This window comes from Glandiceps talaboti, chromosome 15, assembly GCF_964340395.1.
Source record: "Glandiceps talaboti chromosome 15, keGlaTala1.1, whole genome shotgun sequence".
Classification (NCBI taxonomy): Eukaryota; Metazoa; Hemichordata; class Enteropneusta; family Spengelidae; genus Glandiceps; species Glandiceps talaboti.
Window position 1 is genome coordinate 6,661,340 of NC_135563.1, and position 24,118 is coordinate 6,685,457.

Below are 24,118 nucleotides of genomic sequence, written 5' to 3' on the forward strand. Positions count from 1 at the left end.
TAGTGAGATGATGTAGATGAGTTTCATCCCCCTCCAACTGTCTGTTTCCATCCAGTTTTTACATGTCATACTAGAGTGATATCATTTAGATTTGAATATTTCTACTACTTTATTGTATTTCATCCACACAGTAAACACAGGTGTACATGTAGTTCTAGTCCATGAAGACCAGCGTACTTGGTGCATCATTTCCTAAATTGGTAACTCAACCCAACTGGTTTTTGCTATTAAACCTAAGACTTCTGAGATCACTGGTTTTAGTCGAAGAACATTTCAGATATAATCTGATGGTTTTGATTGGTTTAGAGTGAACATTAATTGTAATAATGATTAATAATATCATGTACAGTGAAATACATTGCAGATATACCCCCCGCCCCAAACAAAGAAAAAAAGAAAAAAGAAAAAAAATAGAATTATTTCTGGTCAGCATGCATCACTTAAATATCCTTGCATCAGTCCTTTTTCTCATGCTTGTCCACCCCATGTAGTCTGCAGATATGAGGAAATGCAAAAATAACCCTCCCTACTTCAGTGAAGACAACTGCAGACCCAATCATGAACAAGCAAATGACATCTGCCCCACATACATGTACACACGTGCTCTAAAGTATGTATTAAAAAGAATAGTACCTGCCATAAACAGTAGATTTAATGACAGGTTTGTTGAGAATAAAAATTTGTTTCGTTGCACAAAGACAAAATGTCCTGAACAGAAACAATTCTTCTTCTCTTTTTTTGGCCCAAGCCAACAATTTTTGATCAATTTGGAAAGTACATAACAATGGAATAGATTAACAGTGAAATACAATTTGTAATATGAAATTGACATAACATTAATGCATTTCAGATATAATCTGAACATTTTGATAGGTTTGGAATGAACATAACGATTGAATTAGATTACAAATTGACTACTTAATATTTTATTACATATTAAATTCTTCTCATCAAATCAATATGATCAATTCTTTTTTTCAATTCAGTGACAATAAATGCAGACTATAAACGTCACAGTCAAGAAATTAATTAAGAAATATTTACACTAACTTATGAGAAGATGTCCCATGATAAACTAAAGAGGTTATACTTGTGAACACTCAGGTCAGTAAGATATTGATTTAATAATAATTTATGACTTTGGGAAAGGGATTGAAAAATAGTTGCCTGCCAACTAATCTAGTCCCACCTCACTGTTTTAAATTCATTCATCCAAAATACTTTGGAAGTAGTTAAGGTATAAATCTGCACAGACCAAGAAATAATGTAAAAACATAAAATACTAGAATTGTGTTGATAAAATGTGTTCATATATTATACATAAGAGATGTATATATTCTCTTCATAAAAACGTTGCTGTAGAGTTCTATAGTCAGATGGACTCCTCTCATGAGCTATGCAACATTTTGTGTTTGCTGTTGATGATATATCATGACAAATGGTTTGATTAAAAGGAACATGTACATGTTTCTTAAGTTTTCTAAATAACTGTTCTGCACTATATAATTATAGATGTATTTATGTGATGTTGCTAACACAAAGATACACAAAATTCACCTCTAGATTAATAAGAGAGACATATAACACAAACACACAGTGATTGTTTACCCAATTACATAGAAAAGTAAGCATTGCTGTTCATTTGAAGTGTTAGAAACAGACTTCTGTTGCAAAATGTATACACACATGGATGTGAATTATGATTTTAGCGACTTCAATTGTTTACTGTCCCATTGATAACCAACATGATTTAATTTACATGTACTAGTCTAGTCTCTCTGATGTGTGTGTGTGTGTGTGTGTGAGATAAAATATGTCTCATGAGTGAAACACCAAGGTATCTTTATTTCTCCTGCAATTACTGTGTACTTGATTCAGGTGTTTTGTGAATGTTTTTGATTGATTAAATGAAAAGAAGTTAATATAAAGATACTTACTGTCAACCATTATAATCATACTATCTATTGCTGGTTGTACTTCTTCTCCTAAAGCATCTCTGATTGCTCCACCTAGAACATCTCCAATATCTGTTATATAACAGAAAATGAATTTTAAAAGCTTTTACCAGAAAATATGATTATTTCATGCCAATAATTAAATCAATAAAATGTGTTATAGCTCTCACAATTCTTGTAAAATAGTGATGATGTGTATGATGTATCCAAATCTGTCCATTATGTTGCTTTTTAAAGTGGTCATATGGACGAGGTTTGGTTTGGATTTTTAATTTATACAACAATTTTATCATGGATTCCTACTTGAAAAACCAATGTGAAACATCATAGATAAAGTCTGTGCTTGAGACTCAATACATGAATAAAAAAGTTTAAAAATGTGTGAAAAGTTTGTTATTGTATGTACAATAACAAACATTTTTACACATTAATCTTTTGCAATGTATTGAGTTACAAACACTGACTTGGTCAATGTTGTTTGAATCACATTGATTTTTCAAGTAGGAAGCCATGATAAAATTGTATTAATTAAAAATCCAAAATAAATACCCAATCCTCGTCCATATGGCCACTTTAACATTTTGTTAGCCTATCATTTACCTAAAGGTTACAGGCATATTAGTGTGACTGACAGGTACAAATGGGGCTCAGCGAATCGAAACAAATGTCATACACCAAATGTTAGCAAAATATAAAATATACCCATGAGTGGTAGGAATTTAAAAAAAGAAAATACAAAGACACTGGTATGGAAAAGAATTGATGGGAAATAGGATGCCAATCTTTTGCTACACTGTATCAAGACTTATACATTGTATAACCACATGATTATTCATTTTAGTTCCAGCTAGGTCACATAGTAACAGTATAGCCCAACGATGCATAAGAAAGATGTCACTCAGCTGTTTATTCTCTCTTGTTGTATTTAAATACTTACTTGAGAAGTCAGATAAAATTTCTCCAATAAGCCACGTTGTCTGTTCAATAGCTACAAATTTCAATTCCTGGAAGAATAACAGATCAAAATTTTTAAAAATCTTTTCAGGATTACATACACACTGTTGGATTATTTTTCGTTACTAGTTTGAAAATTGACATCACTGCATGTATGTAGATTAAACAAAAAATTAATGAATAAAAGAACCAGTTATAGATTAACCATTACAAATAAGATACTTTATTCATTATACTCTATGGTTGATTTTCTCCACAAATGTTCAAGGTCATTTCATGTAGCTTGTACAATGTATGCAATACTTTTTCTTGAGTGTAAATAAACAGTTTTCAATGTAAGTTATTTTTTATTTTGACAGAATTGGTTTAGGAAATACTATGATGATAGTGGCCAAGAAAGGAAAAACCCCATCATTATTTGTACTGGTTGATTAAGGAGAATGTCAACACAAAAATCACAGTACTTCATTGTCAACTTACATCTACTGTATTATTTGAAAACTTCAGCACATCATCCAAAGTGCCAATTATGTTATCATCAAGACCTTTCAGGACATCACCGGTACGTTCATTGGTAAAATACCCACAGGCAACTCCAAATCTGTTCACAATCACAAAGAAAAAACAAAATGAGGAGAAAACAATATAGTCTTTAGACCAAATAAAAAAAGTTGTTTGGTTCCGGTTACCTGATCTCACCTAGTTTTTCACGCCAACCCTAAATGGTTTGTTTTTTTAGATATTTGGGGGGAAAAAATAAGAAAAACGTGTGAAGTCTCATCAGAAATAGTGGAAGCGGAAACTGTTCTTTCAATCTGTAATGGCTGTACATCTGATGAGAAGAAACCAATAACATAGAGACTATATAGAAATCAACAGAAAACATAACTACGTTAAGTAGACACTCACATATGAAAAAAAAATAAAAAAAATAAAATAAATAATCTACCTACCCCACCTATTTTAAAATTGAATGTAATCAGAACCACACAAATTTTTTTTTTACGCCATATCTCCACTTTTTAATCTGACTACAAGTGCCTTGATGTAAGGTTTTTTAATAAAACAAAAGTAAGCAGACGAAACTATATGGTCTCTAGGTGGCGCTAGATATACCTGTTCTACCGACAATGCAAGGTGTAAATTCTGTGCGACATAAGAAAATTGAATTATAATTGGAAGAAAAGAAATCATTGAACAATTTGGATCTCAGTATGGAAATTAACCAAGCTTAGTTCTGTATTATGCAAAAATAGTCTGAAAATTCTGTTTTTTGAACATATTTTTACGACTTTTCAAAAATTTTAGCAGGTCCATCCCCACTCACATTAAGAGTGAAAATTACTGATTAGAAGATCCACTGTAGGCTATCTATCATGATGTCATTATCAAAAACATTGATAAAACATTCATTATATATTTATATTATATAAGCTATTAATTAGAAGCTCTTATCATTAAAAGTTGAGCTTTAAAGATTTTGAAATTCAAAAAATTTCTCAGAATTAAATAAAATTGTTCCTACCCTAAAATACCAGAAATACAACTCAGTACAACAAGAAAGACAATTTTTTTGCATCCATTGGAACTTGAATGTTTCTGGTGCATCTTTCCACCGCAGTTTCCACACATTCTACAGCAACAGAAACAGCAACACACAATAGGGAAGATAAGTAAGAATAGAATTCCTATGGTTATACATGCAGCAAATCCCAAGAACAGATTGGTCAAGTTCTAGTAGGAAAGTAAACAGAAAACAAGAATGTCAGCTTTAATTCATGATATCATACACAAACCTAATTCTTAGAATGGAACATAAACTTTTGTTGTTGCCCCAAAGTGGTTGAAGAAGCTAATACCTAAAACACTACTAGCCATAAATCAAGCCTTTCAAAACAAAATGTACACTTGTGCCATCATTGAAATATAGACATGTTTGGGTCACAAATTGTTAATTTTCTTAGGGGGGAGGGCAGTGTTTGGTTGTTCGTTGGTTTGTTGTTGTTTACTCATGTATGTATCTACTCATTTGTCAGTTTATTTTGTTTGTTTGTTTGTTTACTTGTTTGTTTTGTTTGTTTGTTTACTTGTATGTTTTTTTTTGTTTTTTTTATATTTGTAAACAGAACTAAATGAGCCTGGGCACCCTGTGGTTAAACTTCCGACGGAAACATTCTATTTGTTTAAGTTCATGAAGTAACTTTCCCTTTTTATGTGGAATAAGTGTAAAATTCCAAATGAAAACAAAATGAACACAATCATATGAGTTATATATCTACTTACAGCCTGTAAGAATTCTATCAATACCGCCATATCACTCAAGTCACTAAATATGCTTCCTAATTTACCTGTGAAAAAAGCAGACAACAGATAATAGGTTACTATACCATGCATAAGCCATAAATATAGAATTTATACCGCGGTTGTTCTACAATGTACATCTATGTCACAACAATGCATGTCACTCAGGTTCTACTGTGTGCAAAATATCAATTTTGAACACAGTAGAAAAAAACATTCAAAATTGTCATTACTTTCCCTGATTTTTCTTTGATATTACTGGTGCTGGTATAATATTCTCCAATATTCTTCTTCATTTTCCGTGGCAGAACGAAGACAAATTTTAGGGAATAACATCTAATTATACCACACAACCAGGTCTGATGTGTTAGAACAGAAAATATGGGTTCTTATGCTAACACTAGTCATTCTAGGTCATAACAACCTGCTTATCAGCATTATTTTCTCGATTTTCATAAATTGTGCTCGAGGAGGCATAATTCAATAATTGAAGTCTGCTAAATCCAGCTCTGGAGTGTAAATTGACATTTTATTATATATCTCTGTATCATATAATATTTATGTACAAAAATGTCAAGATATATAATTATATAAGTATAAGAAAAAGATCACTGAGCGAATACATTTCAAAGAAAGTGTGCCTCAATGGCATCCGATATGGCACACTGGTTCAGTGTGCATGCTCTCCATTGAATTACAAATGGGAAGCAATTATACTGGATACATAATAACTTGTACTGCTTGCATGACTTGTAAACTGCACAAACAATAAGTGTATTGTATCTGTTAGCATAAAAGTAATAAGAAAAATGAGATCAATTCAACAATAATATTGAGGGTAAGAGCACTTTTTACTATCTATTGTGGTTCTAGTAGCATGAATGACTTTGTTATGGAAACCCAACATGGTTGCCAATATACACACTTGCAAGTCTTCTTATATGCGTCACTTTGCTTTTCCTTCGTATGATAATTACATGGAAGTCAACATTATTGCACATGGATGACCTATTTTCAATGCGAATGTGGCATGTTTAAGTTGCCCATAGCATAGATTTAACTTGTATTGAGATAAGTGACACATTGGATTCATAGATTGAATAAACTGACTTCACAAAATAAAATAATGAAAATATGTAATTAGTGGATAGATGAAAATAGATTCTTTATTTTCACTGAAAAGCAGAAGTGAAGATCAATGAGATTGGTTCAGTATATGATATTATAACTCTGACATTCATTCAATATTTGCTATTTTAATAGAATTTACCAGAGAGAATTTTCCAGATTCAATATTGATTTCATGTTTCTGTTCTCATTTATCAACTGCAGACTTTTGTACTTTGATTATTATAGTTGGCAAGACTAATGATGTATAGACTTAGATATGGAATGGCAAAAATTGACCTTCATTTGTCTTTTAACCTCATTATGGGTTCATTGAGTCTTGTGGCCATGACATGTATTTTATATCATATTATGTACTGTTGCTATGGCAATGAGCATTGTAATACTCTCTATTCATACCAATATAATGTGCCACTGATACATATTAGCAATTTCTGATGATGCACCAAAATTTGGTGTTCCTTTATCTAGTATATATTGAGTCACAAAAAAACACATCATTTTGACCAACAACAAAAAATGATGTTTTTTATTAGAAGGTACACTTGTGAATAGTGTTTATTTGCCCACCATGAGGGCTAATACAATTTTTACAATAATTGTATGTCAAGCTATTATGCACATTTTTATCAAATGAAATCATTCCATCTCAAAGTAATTCCTGTAAAGTTTGGCTGAATTATTCCACATTAAATTTCATTAGTCTAAACAATTATTATTATTTACTTGGAAGAATGGGATACATAGATAATAATAATAATAATCAAACAGTAATGTACGCCCTCCCAGCCCATAATGGATGAAAGCAAACTTTGAACGACATAATGGGCGAGGCGACAGCCGAGCCCATTATGGAGTGCAAAGTTTGCTTGAGTCCATTATGGACTGGGAGGGCGTACATTATTGTTATTATTTTATAGTTTTGCCAATTCCAGTGAATTTGTAGCCCGAGAAACGCAAAACAACGTATAATATACACAGCGCTGAACATCGTCTGCCATGTTTGGCCCGGAAGCTGAATACTAATCCTAGCGACACACGTACGTACATAAGCTTGTATTGTTATGCTCGTTCCGGGGCCGCGATGCCCAATAACGGCGTACATTATCAGTAATAATGTACAGCGATGACGTCACAAAATTCACTGGAATTGGTAATGCTATAATATAATAATAATAATAATGATAATTTATTGTTTAAGGACTATTACACAATACACGTCTTAACAGTCTGTTCATAACAATTCACAAAATTTAAAAACATGATTCAGAGAAGAAAAAAACATAAAAAACTGCCAAGCACATCACATCATAAAATTACAACAGTTTGATTAAAAACAATAAAAGACTCACAATTCAGGACACACCAAAAATCCATACAAATTAAGATACAACAACTTCAACAATAAATAACATATGAACGAAATATGAGAATGTTTTAAGATATGTCTTGGATAATTCGAAATTCTCTATTAACTCTGTAACCCTCCTCCGGGGATAAACGGAGGTATTTTCCATTATTGGAATAAAGAAAGATTATACTATAGAGAAAGAAAGCCTATATACTATACTATCAACTGAAGATCAGATGGAAAATGTGGTGTTTGAAGACAAAATATCCCAATATATTGACAAATTTGTAGTGTTTTGTGACAAAAATGTCCAATAATATGACAAATTTGTAGTGTTTTGTGACAAAAATGTCCAATATGACAAATTTGTAGTGTTTTGTGACAAAAATGTCCAATAATATGACAAATTTGTAGCACAAGAAATCTGTCCAAGAACATGCAAACAAATTTGTTATTTTGCAGAGAGTCTTTCAAAATTCTTACAACGTTGTTGCAGTTTGAACAAACATTTGTCCAATGTGACAAAATTATCATGTTGTGTGAACAAAATATGCCAAATGTTTAGAGTTTTGAAATCAATATTTCCAATACTCTGACAAATTATGCAATGCAAACAGCTTTTTAACCCAGGACTGTAGTATTGACTAGTTGAGTTACAGTTATTCTAGACTACATGTAGGTAAAGTTGTTTTCTAGTAGACTCGTACAGTTGTCATGGGTCACTAAAACACCATTGAGGCAGTTTCACCCTATTACAAAAGGTGTTTACTGCAAGCTTTACAATTGAAGCAGGATCTCCACACAGTCAGGTTATAGTATGTTATATGATCTACACTTCCACCCACAGCTATCTGGACAACAAGTATAGTCTTACTTTTTTTCTTTCATTGTTTCATGTGAATGTTTTAACTTAAAAACCTCTCCATTTCCAGACTGGATTAAATATGTTTCACTCAAGTTTGAAAGGATTCATACTAAAGAGAAATATATTATAACTCTTATTTCTGCTTTTGCACTGAAATATTTCTCTGTATATGAAAGACAAAACTATAAAATTAGAAAAATAATTAAAAATTCAATTTCACAGCATATTTTTAATTTATAGTTTTAAAATTACATTTTGTGTAATTTTTTGAGTTATTTATCATGGCCATAATGATGTAAATTTTTATATAGCACTATTTCCCACACTGTGCTCATTTTACAACTATTACTGCTAACATAAACCTATTTACATTGTAACGAAGGGCACAACTGCATTTATTACATACTTTATCAACTCACTGTAGAGTATACTATCCCTGCTACTTTATCTGTAAAAACATAGAATTAAATCCTTCACATACCAACCATCTCTCTTGCAAGGTCCCCATTTCTACACATTTGTTGGGACACAATATTAAGCAACGATAATAATGGATATTTCATTTTGTACTTTCACATATATATTGAAAGGCTTATTATAAATTTTATAAATTTAGATTAAAAACAAATGTATTTTTAAAGTAATAAATATTTTTCCATGATAATAACATCATTTATGTGAGTACAGTTCACTGTAAATTTGTTCACAGACAATTCTGTAATATATGTGATGTCTTTGTGCAGTACTTGCTGAAATATTAAATCCTTATTAATTCCATACATTCAGGTTATTAACCAGCAGGTAATCTTTGCTAAAAAACACAGCAGCTGCTGCTTACTGCCTGGCTATATATGCCAGATATATATTCAAATGAAAATTCATCCATGTTGGTAGACCAAGTAAATTTCAGGTTTAATATGTAGCAATTTTGAGTTTGTGTATGTGTGTGTGTAATAAAGGTAAACTTTTATTACATACACACACACACTCTCATACATTTACTTATTGATATACAATGGAAACCACAAACCCTGAAACAAAACATCGCCAGGTTTGACAAAAATCTCACTAACATTGCCACAGTTTTTGTCTAGCCAGACAAAATATCTCTTTGATGTTGTAAATGTTTGGCTCGACAAAAATCTAATTAGTATTTCCACATGTTACCGTCTGGCACAGCAAGAACTGAACTACAATTGATACATTAGTCAATTGACTCAAAAAAATATCAAAGAGCGTGCCAGACCTTAGGTTTACCAGGCAAAGACATCGGTAAAGATGTTTGTCATGCCAGACAATTGACGAAACGCTGTTGGTAAGATTTTTGTCTAGCCAGCCAATAGAATGTAGCTTTGTTAATGAGATTTTTTGTTGAGCCAGACAACGTTTTGTTTCAGGGTTTATGATTTCTGTTGTATTTTGCTATAATAGGAATATTCTCTTTGTATGTACATATCGTCCAGAGAAATTTATGTATGAAGGTCTCATGGGTGTTTCCAGGGTCATATAAAACATACATTTTAAGGTAAAGTACAAACAGTGTAAAGGGTTATTTATCACAGATTTTTTTACACAATCCCAGAAAAACCAGCATTTTTTAATACATTTACTCCAGGGTAATACATTAGATTGGGTGCACAAACTAAATTTTTTCTGTCTACTTGATGACCACATTAAAAAAATTTAAGTGTGATTACAACAAACTTTGCTGTCTATTATCTCATGTTGATAGTTTGACAAGTAACTGAAGCTGAAAATAAAAGAAATTGTTGAGGGACATATCAAAAGGAATGTGAAAAAAGTGAAGGCTTAACAGTGTATTTCTGAAAAATAATTACATAATTTAGTTTGTATATGCTACAATGTTAAGAGTTATGCTAATACTTCAATACTCGGTAGTACTTCTCAAAATGAAGAATCTGATACCTTTTTTTTTGGCATATGCAGGCACTACATAATTTCTCAAAGATATACCCGGTAGGGCCAATAAATGTGTAGTGTTATTTGGGTATGATGGAACTACATGTATTACTGGTGTTTTCTGGTATGAAGGAACTACATGTATATGAAAGTATTGTATAACACAATTGAAAAGATATACACAATATTTTATAAAATAATCTAATTTCCGCATTGTGGTATAAAAGCCATAAGCTTTACTGTAGACCAACATTTCTTAATTTTATTGACATATGCTGGCTATAGAAAGTAATACTGAATGTTAATAAGTAGTTCCTGTTACACAACCCAGAGTTCTAACTATCTGCAGGAAATGTTTCACCTGTTCAGGTCAGTATTCATTGTTGAACTGTTTGTTGCCTGGCTTTACCATCTAAGGTTGCAATGATCATGCAATGTTAATAATATGGCACAACATACCCTGCCATAAAGCCAGCAAAGAAACATTTTGACAAAGCCTGTCGACCTGACCAGGTGGAATGTTACAGTAACTATATGAACTGATATACAACTCCTAGTTGTGTGATAAGAACTATCGATATCTACATTGTTTTGTACACTTTGATTTACAGACCTAGAATACCATGATGAAAGCACATGATGCATGGATGCAAATGAGGTGTTCTATTTGCATGAATGCTTGAAGTGTTCTCTGTGGTTGTACGTACGTTCATGAGTATAGCAAGTGAAAGTGCAGCAGAAAACACTATAAGCACAAGTGCAAATATCCATGAGGATGATATCCATTCTGACAAACACACACACAGCATGGAGTTCTGTTATTACAACATGAATTATGTTTGTCTGAAACAGTGAAAATCATATTGTACAATCATATGATTTTGTGTGTAAGGAATGGCCATGTCTTCATTTGCATATCATTTGCATGGCTGCAGCTATGCAACAATGTTTTCAGTATACTGTACTGCAGTGCAAATACCACTTAGTATGCACACAAACCTATGCAACTAATCTCTGCAGTACAAATGTAATAATACACATTACTCTATTTGGATAGCGTAACTTAATTATCATATGAACATGTAAATATTCATTATTTTTTATGATACTAACAATACTGAGATTTTGTTTCTGCCAATTACTGATTGAAGAACACATTTCATTTTAATTAGTTGTTGGCAACAGATATTTTGAATTGAGATGTACGGAGAGATATCAAATTTGTGCAATTTATGCAGACTCTGTTTCTGATAACAACATTATCAAAATAGATTTCTAGACAGCATATGACAAATTAAATATCTATAAAGTGTAACGACCTATCAGAAATATGGATTTCTGGAGAGTATTGAGAAGGCTATTTTTGATTGGCATTGCATTTGATTGCATAAGAAGCATACATTTGCTACAGATTTTTTGGTGACACTGCTTTCAAATAACTGTTCTTCGATTTATGTTTTGTTGGTAGTAGTTAGTTAATAGGTTAGATCTGCCTTACTTCCGCAGTCAGTTTAAAAGTGGCTAAATTTATTAGGCCCACATAAATTACCAATGTGTGATAACACCTGGAACAATAGGAGTCAGACCAGAATTGCCTACTTGTAGGTTATAAAAACTAGCTTATATGGGCCCATATCCCACAACTGTAATTTACAGAGTTACACAAAATAGATCACATGATCTTTACAAGCGGCATTGGAATTCTTTGCCTCCTTTCTTTCTGAATTGTAACACTCCCCAGAGGAATTACAAAAGGTTGGAGAAGAAAAAAATATTAGTAAATTTGAATAAAAAGGTAAAAATTGCAAATTGTAAGTATTGAGAAATTAAGGGAAAAAATTGTTTCTTGTCAATACAGTTTGTCTAAAATGGTGTGACAATGCTCTTTTTTATTCTCAACAAACCTGTCACTCAGTTTACTTTTTATGGCAGTTACTGTTCTTCTTATTTATGTGGGGCAAATATCATTTGCTTGTTCATGATTGGGTCTGTAGTTGTCTTCATTGAAGTAGGGAGGGTTATTTTTGTGTTTCCCCACAGATCTGTAGACTGCATGGGCTGGACAAAAAAAAAGACCAACCTTGAAGGGTTTAAGTGATGCGCACGCTGACCAGAAACAATACTTTTCTTTACTTATGAAGTCATATTAAACAAATTTTATGTCTAGATATATATTTTCACAATCCATTTACTGTAAGTAAAAAATTTCAGTGTTCAGGACACTCTTTTTTAAAGGTAATGTCTTTGCTTGGAATAGGCACCTTAAAGGTATACCAGTTGCAACTGGAAAATTGTTTGTTTTTTAAAACTGTTTTGTAATAGACATAATGACTTACTTGTAATACCATACATGCTGAGCAGTATTGAATCACCTGTGGTTAAAATGTCATTGTGTAGTTGTGTAGTATACATTATATGATACAACATATCACATCAAATTGATATTTAGGCCCACACCCAAAAAGTCAGCACGCTAATGGATGAAAACTTCAACCTGTTGTTGTATTATTGTGAATGTATTTATTGGTTGTGTGATCGAAAAAAAAATACTCTAGTTACAATTAGTGTAACTTTAAGAGAAAGCTAGCTTACATAATCCTCTATGTTATGTGTTTACAAAGTAAGCATGTTCTGTTGTTCTAGGGGAGTTATAGGTGTAGTGATAACCGTTGCCAAAATAGAAATCATGGAATACATCTTCGACAATAAATACAAGCCACCACTGTGTTTTTATACAATACTGTATAAACTTTTGAATCAGGACGGCATTATATATCATACATCATACCAATTGTCACACTATATATAGGTGGTCAATGTCCCCTTTGTACTTATTTTACCATGTGGACAATAAAGTACTAGTATTTGCATCACGTAGTCATAGACACTTGAGAAAGGTGCTGGCAATGCAGGAATGAGCCCTACCTAGACCTTACTTACACACTTATACATATTGTACAATGTTGGCTAAACATTCATCTGCATGGCTATACCACGGCCGTATATTTCTATGATGAGTCATCACAATGCTATTTCATCCTCAAAGTGAAAATCAGTGTGATGTTGCCATGATGATTGTGATGATGATGATGATGATGATGATGATGATGATGATGATGATGATGATGATGATGACAACAATGATTATTATTATTGAATTGTGTACATGAAGATCATACATTCGTGTACAATAAACAAAATAATTATGCTAATGAAGTTCACAAAAAAACATAAGCACAGGAGCAAAAGTAAAGACATGAGATAAGCAACCAAAGAAGCACCAACTGTGTATCCAACTGACGTCAAAACCACTTTTCTGAAATGTGTGCTGCACAATTGTAAACATTGTGTTCAGGTTTTAAAACATCCTTAATGCATTTTTGACAATTATATAAGTGATTGCCATTGTATTTAATGAGGCGGTGTGCAAATTATTCTGCACGACTGAAACTATTAAGGATAGTGACATTAGAGTGAAGGATATTATGGGCTATATAGTCAGAAGAAATATCTACCAGCTTTATCTTTTGTAAAATCACCACTCAAGGTTTGAAAATTCAACAGTTCTTTAAAAAAAACAGTACTAGTGTCATAAAAAATGTATATTTAAGTTTTGGGGAATACAGATAGTAAATGTATTTAAATTTTTTATAATCACATCTGTTATGGCATGGTTGTAGTAATTTAGATGTTAGAGATCGACTTTCAAGAGCTGCAGACATTAGAGTTTGATACAATGGTAGTCAAATTTGTCTCACTGATTTTACTAAGTTTAACAACTATCTTATAAAGTTACTTTCACAGTGGCTATTGTATCAAATCTGTTTGCCTGCTGTGTATAAAAGGAATGATTTACAGCAGGAAATAAGGAAATGTAGTAAAACACTACAAGTGAAAAGCTTTATTACTTAATTGAAGCATGAGTATCGCACCTCTGAGAATTCCACATAAACCTATAATAAAAGTAGGTGTAATATTCACAATATGGTACACAGGTTGTTCTTTGAACCTAACATTTGAAGAATGTACTTCAATAAAAAGAATAACCACATTGTATAGCACCAATGACTAGCTGTCAGAGATCGGTGAGCGAGTTCAGAAAGTAAGATTTATAGTAGACACAACTACTTCCTAGTGTTTGTCAAATCAGTGATATATGTATTTTGACCACCTACTTTCATGGAGACTACCCAAGCTGTCAAGGATTTGCATTTTGATGTATTTTATTCTCATTGCAGTGATATGGATATAACTACAATGAAAATCATAAACCTGGAAACAAAATGTTGCCATGGTTCAACAAAAATCTCATTAACAGCACTACATTTTACCATCTGGCTGGACAAAAATCTTACCAACAGCACTTTGAGCTCCGTCAATCGTCTGGCATGCCAGACATCTTTACCGATTTGTTAGACACTTTTTTTGTAAGAGCTACCACTATCTTAAGAACTCATCATCAAATTTATTCAATGTAACTACCATGCATTTACAGACAAGTGACCTAAGAACAACAAATTTACCAGGAAATGAATATCAGATTTTCTGTGCTTATCTGCACATTTATTCATTCATTCATTAATAGTAAACTCTACACTTGTTTATTTATGTTTATTATATGTAACATTATATCTGTCAATAACCAGTTTTTCCATTAACTCCCATATACCATGCAGTGCGATATGGCGTCATGTATAACTGTCAGTAAATTGTCATGAAGCAATTGCCTATAATAGTCGCGCTTCTTGTTGAAGCAGTTTGCAACTGGAGTAGAATCCAGTGAGTAAGTCCAGGGTCATCTACCCTAAACAGCTCAAAGTCCTACCTGAGGTAGGATAGGTTTGTGTCTACATGTAGGATGGTTACTGTGTAGATGTCACATGATTCCTCCTCACCCTATCCTGACCCACTCCTCAAAATATATGTTGTAACGTAATGAAACTTTGTTCACGTTAGTTTTACACTCTTTTTTTTTTTTACTTTACATAAATGAAGTAAAGTATTGGGGGGGGGGGGGGGGGCTGTGGGTTCTACGAAAACTTGTTAAACAATCTTTTGCATAAAGCCTACACTATCAAAAGTTGACGGCTAAGGTCCTCAAAGCTTCTCCCCTCAATTTAAGATTGAGCATATGTAACTAGTGAGGCATTAGTGCCCTGAGGCTTGTAAAATATTTCACAGCTTCACATTCCATATAACTAACTTCTAGTCTTCTGTTTAATTACCTAATCCAGAAATGATTGATGGCTGAAATGCATATCTTCTATTTCATGTTTTCGGTATTGCACTGCAGTGAAAATACTTCTAGTATGCACGCACATCACTCAAAGTAATCTCTGGTACAGATGTAATAATGTGTCACTATAGTAATCTTAATTCCATCAGTTTTTCGTCTTTTATTTGAAAAGGTAGAATAAATTAATTTAAATTTTTCTTTCAAGCAGTAAAAATGTCATGTTTGTTTGATTTTGAAGAAAACTTGTGACGATTTCAGCCGAGGTTATGTTGTTAGGAAATGATGTAGCATGGACAGCCTATCAAGAATCAAACAGTGAATCAAATCCAACTATATGATTAATTTGTTTGTGTTTTGCCAAGTAAGTAAATTGTATTTGTTTTCATATCAGTTGAATCAAATTTATAAGAGTTTAGCTAGACATTCAATGATCCTAATCTTCATTATTTGACATATCTGGTTTTTTTGCTTGCTATAGTCAATATTTGTAACCATAAAACAACTGAATACACCATTCTATGAGCTGCAACTTGTTTGGAAATTGTATTGATCATGTCACCCGGAAATTTCCACCCAACAACTGCTCTGAACTTAAATCTTGATTAATTATAGTTATACTAATATGTCAGTCTTGTAAATGTAATGTTGTGATAAATTTATGAATAGGGCCTATTCATTTTTACAGCTCCTAACATCATTTAAAAAGAAATGATTCAATACAAAATACACTGAAAGTCAACAAAATAACTTTCAATTTGTGAATAATAAGTGCGATATTTTAGCAGTACTTTTTCATTATTGCATGTATTCAAATATATAAGCCACTTAAAAGTAATTCAGAAATTATACGGAAATATGTTACAGTAATTCAAATTTTTCTGCAAATTTAAGAAATGCAATTTGTAGAGTAAGGTATGAGTCACCAACCTATACTGATAAGTCGTCCCCTTACTTCCATTTCTCTATCAGTACAGGGTGCCGATACTTGAATCTCATGGTTCCATGTAGGAAACAAATATTAACAAACTGACTAATGTGGGGTACTTTATCTACATGTACTACCTATTAAACTACCTTTACGATGCATTGGTGCAATCTTCAACCAAACCTGGATTGCACTTCATATAGATATGACATAGACAATCAATCCAGTGTCAAATTTCATTGTTCTCATGATTTGTTCAATTTTTCTAATTGTCCTGGAATTAAGTCACATGTGATGTCATATTTTATGTTGAGATGCATCAATGTTATGTTGCAATCACAAATAGTCTAAACAAGCCATTATGCTATTGCTGTTATCTTCAACTTGCTACACAGTGATGTTTTTATTTTATGTTAGCTTTTTTAAGTTTGACTATAAACATTGTGGCATAATATATGATGTGATGCTATCAACATCAATCAGGCTGCTGAGTATAAGCAATTGGTATACTGTGTCGCGCATTTTTAATTTCGCGCAATTTCGCGCTTGATAGTGAGCGCGAAATTAAAACTGCGTGGTTCAGTTTACACGTTGTTTGCATGGTTATTGGTTATTCATGCCATTTTATTCATAAACGTTGACTACTGCTTTGGGGCTGTGAGATTTCCAACTTTCATATTGTGTGATCTGGTAACTTGTCTACATAATTGAACTAATTAACACCTACATTTGTCACAAATCAACGTGTTACAGTATGTTAAATTCACAGTTACAAACAATAGAGGACTGCAACTGATGGATGCCGACAGCAATACTGCCCATAAATCCAGTGTCAAATTTCATTGTTCTCAGCTCAACGTATTGTTTATGTTCACACACAAAAAAAAACCACTGACAGCCTTGTGCAAAATTAAACTGCGCGTAATCACCGTGATCTCCCAAAGCGCGAAAATAACATTGCGCGATAATTTCCCAGTATACAGTATACCAATCAAGGTGAGTACCTAAACAATGGTATATGGTGAGTACCTAAACAATGGTATATACCAATCAAGGTGAGTACCTAAACAATGGTATATACCAATCAAGGTGGGTACCTAAACAATGGTATATGGTGAGTACCTAAACAATGGTATATACCAATCAAGGTGGGTACCTAAACAATGGTATATGGTGAGTACCTAAACAATGGTATATACCAATCAAGGTGAGTACCTAAACAATGGTATATGGTGAGTACCTAAACAATGGTATATACCAATCAAGGTGGGTACCTAAACAATGGTATATACCAATCAAGGTGGGTACCTAAACAATGGTATATGGTGAGTACCTAAACAATGGTATATACCAATCAAGGTGGGTACCTAAACAATGGTATATGGTGAGTACCTAAACAATGGTATATACCAATCAAGGTGGGTACCTAAACAATGGTATATACCAATCAAGGTGAGTACCTAAACAATGGTATATACCAATCAAGGTGAGTACCTAAACAATGGTATATACCAATCAAGGTGGGTACCTAAACAATGGTATATGGTGAGTACCTAAACAATGGTATATACCAATCAAAGTGAGTACCTAAACAATGGTATATACCAATTAAGGTGAGTACCTAAACAATGGTATATGGTGAGTACCTAAACAATGGTATATACCAATTAAGGTGAGTACCTAAACAATGGTATATGGTGAGTACCTAAACAATGGTATATACCAATCAAGGTGAGTACCTAAACAATGGTATATACCAATCAAGGTGAGTACCTAAACAATGGTATATACCAATCAAGGTGGGTACCTAAACAATGGTATATGGTGAGTACCTAAACAATGGTATATACCAATCAAGGTGGGTACCTAAACAATGGTATATGGTGAGTACCTAAACAATGGTATATACCAATCAAAGTGAGTACCTAAACAATGGTATATACCAATTAAGGTGAGTACCTAAACAATGGTATATACCAATCAAGGTGAGTACCTAAACAATGGTATATACCAATCAAGGTGGGTACCTAAACAATGGTATATGGTGAGTACCTAAACAATGGTATATACCAATCAAGGTGGGTACCTAAACAATGGTATATGGTGAGTACCTAAACAATGGTATATACCAATCAAAGTGAGTACCTAAACAATGGTATATACCAATTAAGGTGAGTACCTAAACAATGGTATATGGTGAGTACCTAAACAATGGTATATACCAATCAAGGTGAGTACCTAAACAATGGTATATACCAATCAAGGTGGGTACCTAAACAATGGTATATGGTGAGTACCTAAACAATGGTATATACCAATCAAGGTGAGTACCTAAACAATGGTATATACCAATCAAGGTGAGTACCTAAACAATGGTATATACCAATCAAGGTGAGTACCTAAACAATGGTATATACCAATCAAGGTGAGTACCTAAACAATGGTATATACCAATCAAGGTGGGTACCTAAACATTGCTATATACCAATCAAAGTGAGTCTATAACACACAAAGAAGGAAGCTTGTCTGTGCTAAACAATAGTATATATACCAACCAACCTAAAAGCAATCATAATACCACAAGCTTAAGCCTCTGTAAGGCAAAGCCCAAAACACATTGCTATTATTTTCTGTTGCGTCGGAGGAACTATTTGCTGGAGTTTGCCTATGAGTACCAAACCAGTGGTCATAGTGTGTTTATTACTATAATGGTATTTGGTACAATTGTTTATGATTCAATAGGTGAAACCTTAGAAATGCATTTTTTTTCATGCCTCATATAGCTTTCTATCCGTAGCACTCCTTCTATTCAGTAAGGTATGTGTAAAGCTATACCTAGACTGCAATAGGTAATACATTGTGTTACAATTCATTAAAGAGCATGTTGAACCCCAAAATTCTTCATCTGATTTCTCTTGTCTGTGGATTATTCTCTTCTCAATATAGCTGTGTGCTTACATTAGTATCGAGTTTTCTTTATATCAATATTGCCAAGAATTGTCCAATAGATTATTTGACGAAAAAAATAAATTTGCCAGGCCTTTGAAACCAAGGGAAATCATTTAATTAATACTTCTATTATATAAAATTATATCAAAGGATCAGGGTGATGTAACATAGCTTTTGATTTTTAGGAAAAACTTTTCGGATTACAGATGATCATGTTCATACTTTGTGATAAAGAAACTGTTCAATGATAATAACATCATTGATAATCTTGTTCCTGAAAATAATTGCATTTACTGGGTAATTATTCAATTTGTATAGATAGTAATATATTAGTCAGCTTGAAATTGTATTTGTTCGTTAGTCTTTTAACCATTAATATAATTTGACATTTCGATTAATAACTATTCGCCTTGAAAAATCCTTGTATTCTTTACTGAGAAGATTGAGATGACAGTAAATAACGTGGGGGGGGGGGGTACTCATCCTCTAGTTTGATGGGGGGGGGGGGGTACAAAATAAAAATAAGTACAAAATGCCAGTCTGACCCCATTTTAAACTAATTAATAGTTATGAAAATGTACCCACATTCTAGACCAAGTTGTCATTTTTGTAATGGAAAGATTAATACCATTTTAGACCAAAGCTTGATGAACCCAATTTGCCCAAATCCAGCCCACCCCTCCCAGATGATTTTAGACCAATACTAAAAGTGATTACCCATAATTTACATTCAGTAACACCATTCCCCCCCCCCCCCATTCTCCCCCAGGTTAATACATAGTAATTCAAAATTTGGAATAGCTTCCAGACCTCAGTCATAAAGTCATAAACTATTGTCCCTTTCAGCCGAGATTTTGGTCTTTATTCAATAACCTTTAGGGTACCAAACACTGTGCATTTAACATGGAACTTTTATTGGTACAATGAAGTAAAAGACAGATGTTCAGTTGATGAATATGCTCCGTTTCTCTTATCACCTTGACAGTAACATAACATGATTGTCTGGTACATCTTATAATACACAGTGAAAACATAACATTCGTTATATTACAGGACTAGTTTCAGAAAGTGTGAATATATGCTGTAGTCATGTAGGTTTATGCTCCTTGGTATATAAGCACTGTGCATTTAACATGGGTTGAACTTTATTGGTACAATAAAGTAAAGACAGTTTTATGCTCCATGGAATATAGGAATGTACTAATCTTTTGTTGATAATTTATCTTGTTATGTATTTATGGTTTAACTATGCTCAAGCATAATCTTATGCCAACCATTCATATAGGTGTTTTCAGTAGACAATGGAATTTCTGTTTTACCATGTACCTATACATGTTTGTGTATCTACCCTTTACTTAACATATACGCAATTCAATTCAATTAAAATCAGTAAACTAATATCATCACAGTTAAAGTGTTGTGTAATTAGTTTTTCAAGATTTTCACTGTTGCTTACTTTACAGGTTACAACTGTTAAGACACCTTTTAAAGTCAAAACAAAATATTTGTACTTTTATGACTACTTTGATGTTAGCATTTCTATAATAATTTATAATATAGTTTGCCAAAAGGTGTATTCAATTGTCCTATATGCTTGACCAATTCAGTCTGAAGTATTTCCCACAGTGCTTTACATGTAGTTAATTCATTGACAGGGTATAGAAGCTATATGAAGAATTTTTATTTCATTTTATCGCATAAAACTTCTTTTGTCAGTTCTGTCAGTTCTCAGTGATTAATTTTATTTCATTACCACATAAAACTTATCTGATTATTGAATTCAACGTTGAACAAGAATTAACTTGAAATCTGAAACCAAATGTCTGGCGCAACAAAAATCTTACTATACTGCTACATTTTATCGTCTTGCTTGACAAATATCTATATTGGTAAGATTTTTATTGAGCAAGATGATAAAATGTTGCAATGTTAGTAAGATTTTTATTGAGCCAGATGATAAAGTGTAGCAGTGTTAGTAAGATTTTTATTGAGCCAGACGATAAAATGTAGCAGTGTTGGTAAGATTTTTATCAAGCAAGGCGATAAAATGTAGCAATGTTAGTAAGATTGTTATTGAGCCAGATGATAAAATGTAGCAATGTTAGTAAGATTTTTATTGAGCCAGATGATAAAATGTAGCAGTGTTGGTAAGATTTTTGTTAAGTCTGATGACATTTAGTAAACATTTTCCTAATTTCAAGTAATTTCTCAAATCAGTGTACCAGGTTGAGCCTTTTACACTCACTTGTACAGTGATTGCATTTTGTGTTATACTTAGTATTGATCTACTTTTATTGATGTAGTATAAGGTAAAATGAAAAGGGAAAATAATGTAACGTGACGTCAGAATGTAATTTTATCCTTTTAGGAAAGATATGATGGAGGAATGATTGAATGTAAATCACACACTGAATATGTTGATAGCCAATCCCATTTTCAAACCATGTGAATAGCAGGCAATACTCAATCAATGGTTGCTATAGATACAAGTAAAAGGGGTAGGATGTACCTTTCAAAGGTTAACCTGTGGTTGTTCAGTATTTCTGGTAAGACTTCTGTAATTATGGGGGATGAAAATGCATTGAAATGCTAGTGAAGTGGAGAATAGCTTGGCACATCACTAGCAAAGTGGGACATATTCTAGGATTTCAAACAAAAAAATCAGAAATACTTTTGCTGAACTATATTCTAAAAGATTCAAATACTAATAATGTCATACAACAATATTTAAAAATAAAAAAAATAAATATATTTTAAAAAATATTCTTTAATTTTCAAGGACCAATCATATTATACAACAATATTTCAGGAAGGAGGAACTCATTTCCATCTCCAGTAACAGATAGTCTTGGATAAGCAGTTTGAAGAGGAATACAGCTGCAGACATCAGACTGTGGACGAACGGAACCTATTACAAACAGGGAAAGTATACAACTGAATTGGATTAATAACACTTGGCACCACATGTTGGAAGTACAGAGACTTGTATTATATTCCATCATATTTGATAAGAACAGTTATATGGTCACTTTACATAATAGTTCACGTTCACAAACAAATTTCCAGTTCCCCTGGCATTGTATATGCACATAAAGAAGCCATAAAACTATTCTTATCAAACTATGTCGTGTAATACAAGTCTCTGTACTCCCAACATGCAGTGCCAAGTAGTATTAATCCAATTCAATTGTTTACTTTGCCTGGTTGTAACAGGTTTCATTCGTCCACAGTTTGTTGTCAGCAGTTGTTATTTAACCATGAAGCATGTTATTAATGTTTGAAAAATTATTATCAATAACTAGCAATTTATGAATGGCACCATTTATTTGAAAACCCTTCTTTCAAACTCTTCGAACTGGTAACATATTTGTATTTAGTGGAAATTTAACATTGGAGCATTTACAACGTGATAATTGTCTAGGCTTTACAAGCTATATAGGGTGGCACACTGCTGTTTATATTAATATTCAGAATCAAACATGCATGGAAAAAGTCGTATTCACTAATGTTATTTTTAAGATAATTTCATATTTTGTGATTAATTTTGTAGTCAGTCTGAATGAAGAAATGCCACCAATGCATTATTTCAAGGTAGGTGATGAGTGTGCATTTGTATTGTATGTACGTGTGTATGGATGTGTTTCCTAGGATACAAGCAATTAATTATGTTCAGCAGGTGCTAATAATCACATTCTGGTGGATTGGGCTGCCAAGGCATGTTCATACTGTTTATTAGCCTTACTGCTAAATAGAGGACAGATTCCAATTAGTGTTGATGTTTTTCTGAGTTAATGGAGTGGCGACGAAGATTGTATCATTTTACAGTTGAATGATTGAGTACCAATTGCCAGTGTGACTAGTAGAGGCATCCAAAATATTGTTAGTTGTAATAACCCTAGCATACTGTCTGCTAGACATCAACTGCAAAGTTGCTCCATTTTTGTAATGTATTGGATTGCTTTATTTTCACTAATGTATGAATAGTAAACATACACTTGCAGACACCAAAGGCACAATAGTAACATCGTCGCAAACCACGGCCTGTTTTACGGTACCGTTCTTAACGAGCCCCTCACTGAAGTGTAGCGGAAGAAATAACAGCTCTGGTTCAAAGTTGCGAGAATGAATAGTGAAGGCCATGACAAATACCTCAAATACCCAATTTACCTATTTCCAAGTCCATGTCTCCAAACTGATTCGATCGTTATTCTGGTTGACCTGACTGCAATTTTTTAAAATAATATTATTATATCATGACATTTCTTTAAATTCTCACATTGAGTGACCGAATTGACATTTAATATTGTATTAGATTAGTTTTTAATTGAACGCTCATAGGTTGTAATTATTTTTGAAATGCAAATTGTCTTGATTAATATAATGTAATGATTTCATTGCTTGCTAATTTGCGCTTGGCTAAATCGGCTGCATCATTTCAAATTATAAGTTATGATCACAAAATGGATGGACACAGTCGTCCTTTAATATATTAGCAGACAATCGTAGCCCCTTTATGATAAAGGAGTGGAATGTT

The 24,118-nt window shown here is 32.8% G+C and overlaps 1 protein-coding gene across 3 annotated transcripts in view; it reads right to left on the reverse strand.

Moving 5' to 3' along the window:
• LOC144446949 (prominin-1-A-like) overlaps positions 1-24,118 on the reverse strand; it is a 62,503-nt gene that overhangs the window by 33,571 nt on the left and 4,814 nt on the right. For all 3 annotated transcript variants that reach the window (XM_078136795.1, XM_078136797.1, XM_078136796.1), the window contains exons 2-6: positions 5,193-5,257; positions 4,435-4,643; positions 3,390-3,510; positions 2,893-2,959; positions 1,938-2,027 (exon numbers count right to left, since the gene is read on the reverse strand). In XM_078136795.1, the coding sequence (XP_077992921.1) occupies positions 1,938-2,027; positions 2,893-2,959; positions 3,390-3,510; positions 4,435-4,643; positions 5,193-5,257 (552 nt within the window). The remainder of the gene's footprint in view (positions 1-1,937; positions 2,028-2,892; positions 2,960-3,389; positions 3,511-4,434; positions 4,644-5,192; positions 5,258-24,118) is intronic.